General features: G+C 51.3%; 1 protein-coding gene across 2 annotated transcripts in view; it reads right to left on the bottom strand.

Moving 5' to 3' along the window:
* Window positions 1-6,386, bottom strand: part of PAPSS2 (3'-phosphoadenosine 5'-phosphosulfate synthase 2) — a 34,684-nt gene extending 28,298 nt beyond the window's left edge. For both annotated transcript variants that reach the window (XM_014966656.1, XM_014966655.1), the window contains exon 1: window positions 6,300-6,386. In XM_014966656.1, coding sequence (XP_014822142.1) covers window positions 6,300-6,320 — 21 coding nt within the window. In that variant the 5' untranslated portion in view covers window positions 6,321-6,386. The remainder of the gene's footprint in view (window positions 1-6,299) is intronic.
* Window positions 6,387-6,865: the final 479 nt, after the last annotated feature.

The raw sequence follows: 6,865 nt of genomic DNA, 5'->3' as shown, positions 1-6,865 counted from the left end.
GGGTTTAATATTTTTCCTAGAACTTTTTTTTTTTTTTTTTTTTTTTTTTTTTGACATAAAAAAAAAAAAAAGAAAAAAAAAAAAAAAAAAAAAAAAAAGAAATTATGCAAACCGACTCCTTTTCTCGAGCCCTGCTCTCCAAACAGGCCAGCCATTTTGGCACCCACTCTGTAGATCAAACTTTCAACACACAACTGAGCCAAGCTGTAAGTAAGCAAAAAAGGACCGCTCTGGAGGGATGGGAGGCAGTGCTAGCGATGAGCCCTACAGGCAAAATCCCAACTCTTCAGCATCCCATTTTGTGACGCACATCCATGCCAAATGGCTTGACCTGGCTTTTTTGCATCCCTCCTTTGTTAATTATACACTCTACATAAATTTTCACTCAGAAATGATTAAGCTGAGACCATTAAAGAACTATTTCTCGCTTCCTACAGCTGTGATTCAGAACCAAATCAGAGATAATCATTAGTCACCTTGCTCACAATAATAGTAAATTAATGAACAGCAACCTGAATTACGTGGCGGTTCTCTTAATGGACTTTTAAGGTATGAGCATTGTGACCAAAGTACAAGTTCAAGGCACGGCATATCATTCAGAGCATGAGCATGGGCGCTGCGTGCCACTTATCTTCTGTGGGCGCGTACAGCTGCCAGGTTATCTAAAACACCTGGGTTCAGATAGGCAAGGTTTTTTCATTCTGAAAGGCTATGGAAAGACACACTCCAGGGTCAACATCAGTCCAGTAAAAAAAAAAAAAAATAATAAAATGCAAGTATGCCAGTACTTCTCTTGCAAACCCTCCAGATAAACAAAATCCCCTTGGCCTAGATCTAACCTGCAGCTGCAGTGCACATGTCTGGGTGGTGTGGGATCTTCAAAATAATTCGCTGTCTTGCCTAAAAACCACTTGCAGGGGCTGCCCAAGAAGAGCACGGCTCAAAACTGATGCCTGCATTACAGGTTTTGGTAAAGGTTTGCAACTGGCCAGGATTTAATCAGTGAAACCTGACAACCAGACAAGGCCAGAGTCAGGTTTAGGTGCCCCCAGACCGGCACCCACCACGCCAACCACCACCACCAGCAGCGCTCAGCTGTGCTCCTCCAAACGAGGCCCCTGGGAGACGGAGAGAAACCACAGAGAGCCACCTACTCTTGTTGAGAAAGCAAAAAATGAACTAAAATTAACCGCAGAGCACACCCACAGAGATCAAGCCTGACTTAACTGCCTTTCCCCTTGGAAGGAAGGGGTGTTCAGGCAGGAATCACCTGCCCCAGCAGAAAAAACCCTTCCACTTTTCCACATGCACAAGCTTCTACAGCTCTGGGAGATGCTCTGTCCACACAGCATGCTGGAAAACATACCCTGCTGCTCCTGCTGCCACAGCACTACCAGGGGACAACAGACAAGCCATCCTGCACTGAGGAAGTTCCACTAAGGTCCCCAGCTTGCAGCTTCTGAGGCTGGACCACACCAAGCTGATTATTTCGTTCCCCACTCTCTGGATGGCTCAGCCTCCCAGAACCGTAGAAAGGAAGAGGCGTTCATATTTAGGAGACTGTAACTCTTTCTGGCTTTTCTTCCCTGAAATTCCCCAAATTGAATATCCCTGCTCTTGGAGAGCATGGTTAACAAACGCTGGTTTGGCACACTGGCAGCACCACACAACAGCACTAGTTAATGAAACATCAAGGTGGGGGCAGACTGGAAAGGTAACTTTTTAATAGCAAAGGACTTCAAAAGAAATAAGGAGAAAAGGGGAGAGAGCTACAGGAAACAGAAGTTGAAGTAACAGCACACCTAGATAGCTAATCTGCTGACCCTTCCATGATCTTTGAAGAGACATAAAGCAAAAAAAGTCATAGGGAATGGAACAAGAAATACTAAGCACGTGATAAGCAACTAGAAAACAATCATCTTTTACTGTCACTGTGCTATGAGTTCGGCACTGTGTTTCACAAAATAAATCATGGCTGTAAACCCAAGACTTCTGAATCGCTGGATAAAACATCAGAAACAGTGTCTTGAGTAATTCAACCCAGACCCAGCCATGGCAATCCCCTGAAATGAGGGCTGCACCCTCGCCTCTGCAACTGTCACTGCGAGAAGCTACCCAGGACCCCTGTGAACATCAACGTCCTTACAGATGTTTTGGTATTTATGTTCAATGCAATAGTACAGAATAAGCGTGCAAGGAGACGAAGGCATGGTTCGGGTTGCGTGTTTTTTTAAACTTTTTATTTTACTTTGCTTTGCAACTAAACTGGTGAAGCTGTACATAGGTTACCTCACAGCCTGTGGTATCAGTCCACATCTACTCTGCAGCTGCAGCTTTTTCAGCATGAGAACATGTTTTAGGCAAAGAAACTAAGCCTCTTTGTATTTCCTCAGGGCTGCCATCTCAACTTAGGGGTTTTTTCTTCTCTTGAATTAAGTCTAAAAAAAAAAAAACCTCTAAAATATTTTTACACATTAATTTATCTCTAAATAAGACCACATAATTTGCAACTATTTTAGTCACTTAAGCCCTACACAGGCAAAACTGAACTATCAGAAGTTAGAGCTTCGTGATCCACTGGGCTACAGAAACAGCACCCTGGTGAGAATGAGGGATGCCACGTGCGACACCATTCAACTTCCTACAGACACTACTACAAGACCAGACAGATGACAAGGCTGTAACACTTACCCTGAAAAAGGTGGTTTCAGTACTGGGCTTTCATGGAATCCCGGAATTGTTGGAGCTGGAAGGGACCTCCTAGAGATCATCTAGTCCAGTAGGTGGAGGGAGGTCATTCTCCCCCTCTGCTCTGTGCTGGGGAGGCCACAACTGGAATCCTGCGTCCAGTGCTGGGCTCCCCAGTTCCAGAGAGACAGGGAACTGCTGGAGAGAGTCCAGCCTGGGGCAACAGAGATGATGGAGGGATTGGAGCATCTTCCTGATGAGGAAAGGCTGAGAGAGCTGGGGCTCTTGAGCCTGGAGAAGAGAAGGCTGAGGGGAGACCTTATTAATGCTGACAAGGATCTAAAGGGTGGGTTGAAGGAGGATGGAGCCGGACTCTTCTCAGTGGTTCCCAGTGACAGGACGAGGGGCAACGGGCACAAGCTGGACCATGGGAAGTTCCACTCCAATCTGAGGAAGAACTTCTTTGGGGTGAGGGTGGCAGAGCCCTGGGACAGGCTGCCCTGCTTTGGCAGGGGAGTTGGACTGGATGATCTCTATAAGGTCCCTTCCAACTCCAACTCCTCTAAGCACCTGTAAGGACATCCAAAGGGAAACTCACTGAAGGCAGCCAGTGAGGATGATGTCCGCTGGCTGCCGGGGGCAGGACTCTGGCAGCCGGCTCTGAACACCTCCATCCCATGAGGTATGTTGAGCTGCATCCTCCCCACACCCACAGGGACACACCAGCCACGCAGCCACTCACCCCATCGAGGGGCCAGCCCTTCCAGGGCAGGGCCACCCCCGTGGGCTTGGGCTCCATGGCGAGCTGCTTCCCCAGAGCACACTGCACCATCTGTATCCTCCTGCTCGTTATGAGAAGGGTGCTCGATGGGGAGAGGTAACGAGCTGCGGAAATACCAGCGCGGCTGCAGGTGGAGGAGAACAAGCTGCTGTTTGGCCGGGGCTGAGGGGGCCGCTCGGCCCTGAATGCCGCGCGGTGCCCGAGCCCCCACAATAAACAAGGGCAGTCCCACAGCCCTGCGCCGCTCACAGCCGCTGCTCATGCTCTGCCTACTCCCTGGAGCAGTATTTTGCCACCCGGGCACACAGGAGGCCTGTGTAGGGAACATTAGGTCTTTAAGGTCATCATTAATGGCTGTTCTTCTCCCCAAAAAAGCCAGTCCTTGAACTGGTCATAAATAAAGCCTTTTTGTCCATGAGGTGAGGGAATGGAAGAAGCCTGCCCGGCACACAGAGAACTTCATGCCTCTTGTAACCTCACGGGCAGAAACGAAGAGAGTGTTTCCATACTAACCACTGACCCTACACACCTGGGTCTTCGGCAGAATTAATGCTTTGTTCATTTTTAAGGACAACACACGCAGAAATAATTAAAAAAATAAAATTAAGTTTTCTTCTTTGTACCTTACCAGAAGTTTCTATTAATAAATGGGCATACAATTAAAACATCCTCAAACTCCAGAGAGCGTTCAGGCTGAATTTAGGTTTTAAACCCTGGGCTTACAATTATTCAATTTCCAAAACAAGGGGCATTGCAGCCATAGAACACACGCAACAGCTAGCACTGCTGTGCTGCTCAGAAGCTGACAGCCAAGCAGCATCACCCACGAAACCCATCTTGACATATTCTTGGGCAGCGAGTAATGCTGGAAACACCCAGCCTCACAAAACCGTGTCTGCAGGAGAAAGATTAACGCAACACCCACACTATGAAGAAGTGATAAAAACTGAGACATTATTAGAAATGAGGATTTTTACAAGTAAGAAAGATTTGTGTTATTGGGAGAATGAAAATCTGGGATTAAGGCAGGGGCAACAGAAGGATGAGCTGCTGTACTAACAGGGAGCTGGGTAGGGCAAAATTACTCTGTGCATCCAGTGTTCATTTTCCAACAGACCCATCTCGATTGCTGCAGCTACAAAAGGTGTCACAGAAAATTCCCCATCGAGTTAAAACTCCTCTGAGCTACAACACTGAGGATGCCAGTTGGAGCAGCACATCGTGCTGTTGCCTGCTGTTTTGTCAGGCACAATCTCTGATGCGTTCTCGCTGTTGAGGCCTCAACCCCCTGGAACCAACCACGCTGTGGAACTGCACTGAGACAGAACCTGATTGTCCCTGTATGTATGCAAATTAATTGTGCTGATGGAGGGACACCTATCCAAGTGAAATGCCTTAACCCCCGCCTTTGATATCAACTCAGGAGGGCTGAAACCCATCAGCTGCCAAGACTGCATTGGAAGGGAGAACGTCACCCACACTCCGTGCCACACACCACCCTGGTGACAGATAGACCAGGGGGAGGATCACCAACGGGACATCATCGCTCTTTCATTACAATTACCAAAACCTCCCGTAATTAGTGAAATCATGCCTTTTCTCATTCCATCCCGTACCTGGCAGATAAGCAATGACAATACGCCTACTACTGTCAACCGGATAGCACCTGTTTTGACAGTCACGGTACAAAGGTCAGTCACAACCTTGCTTATAAAGGTCATTTATCCAGCCCAGGGTGAAGGCAAAGGAGAAAGATTTTTCTGGAAGTTCAGTAATGCCTCCCTCCTGCCACAGAAATAAAAAAAAAAACAAACAACCTCCCATACATGGCTCACATTTTGCACCTCCCTTCCCTGAAATAATCCCTAAACCACAGGTTTTCACGTTTCCAAGAACACCCTGCCACACAGGCACGCTTTGTTACGCGTGGTTTCAGTTGCATTCCTCTCTGGACAGATTACCAGTGTGTTTGAAACACATTAAATCCATCTGAAAAATTTACGACGAGGTTAAAAAAAAAATAAAAAAATCCAAGGGGCAAAAGCAGCCTGAGAGCCTTATGTCAAGATTTCTTATGGTTCTGATTTAAAACCTGGAAACGTATGCGCAGTCAGCGGGACCCGGGGCTCACACCCCAAACCCAAGAAGGGAGGGAGGGAGGGAGGGAGGGCAGCTGGAAAGCGCAAAACTGTTTCTTGCCGTGGCTGCGATTTGCAATTTTAATTTCTAAATGAATTACGCTCCGGATATTATTTTTTAATTTTTTTGTTTGCATATTTTTTTTAAAGAACCGGCTGTGGGGCGGTGCTGAAAGCCGGCGGGTGGCGGTGAGGGCTGTCTCACGGCTCTGCCACACGGGTGGGACCCAGGGAGGGGACACCCCAGCAGCGGGGGGGAGGCCATGGCTCACCCTTCTCGCTGACTCAACCTTCGGCCCGGCCGGGGAGGCCGCCGGGGCACCCGCTCTCGGCGGGGACGGCGGGCCCGGCGCTGCGGGTTGCCCGGCGAAGGGACGGCTGTCCCGCCGGGAGGCTGGCAGGACACACGCCTCGCCCGCCCCTTCGCGCCGAGGGGGACCTCCTCACGCCCAGAGCGCTCTCCCCCAGCCCCATCCCCGCACGGCTCCCCACCTCCCTCCGCAGCCCCTGGGTGTGCCCCGAGAGGAAAACCCTGGCTCCGGCGCCAGCGTGGAGCGGGCGGCGCCCACCACCGCCACACACCGCATCCCCCGCGCCCCGGGCCAGGGGAAAGCAGACGTCGGGACAGGGCTCTCCTCAGGGAGCCGGGCGCGCCCCGCAGCCCCCCGCAGCCCCCGCGGCGCGGCCCTTACCGTCTGCTGCCGGCTCGACATGGTGACGGCTGGTGCGGGGCCGGGCCGGGCCGCGGCTATAAGGGCGCCCGCCACACGTAGCGCGGCCCTGGGCCGGCCCCTCCCGCCTTGCGCCCGCCCCCGCCGCCTCCTCCTCCGGCCCGGCCCGGCCCGCGGGGAGCCCGGCAGCCCCCGGGCGGGGAGGGGGGGCAGGGGGTGCCTCCCGCCGGGGACCCAGGGGGTAACACAGACCCACACCCCCCCAGCGCGCCTGCCATTCCCTTCAGGATGGCTGCGGGGGCTGCCCATGCCTTGGGGCGCACCCGCCATCGAACCACAGAGCAGTGGGAGCGTGAAGGGACCATCCAGTGCCACCCCCTGCCCTGGGCAGGGACACCTCCCACCAGACCAGGTTGCCCAAAGCCCCATCCAGCCTGGCCTTGAACCCCTCCAGGGATGGGGCAGCCACAGCTTCTCTGGGCAACCTGGGCCAGGCTCTCACCACCCTCAGAGGGAAAAACGTCTTCCTGATCTAAATTTACCCTCTTCCAGTTTGAAGCCCTTATCCCTCATACTATCACTTCATG

The sequence above is a fragment of the Calidris pugnax genome, unplaced genomic scaffold (assembly GCF_001431845.1).
Source record: "Calidris pugnax isolate Ruff unplaced genomic scaffold, ASM143184v1 scaffold53, whole genome shotgun sequence".
Lineage (NCBI taxonomy): Eukaryota > Metazoa > Chordata > Aves > Charadriiformes > Scolopacidae > Calidris > Calidris pugnax.
This window is presented reverse-complemented; position numbering and strand designations above follow the sequence as displayed.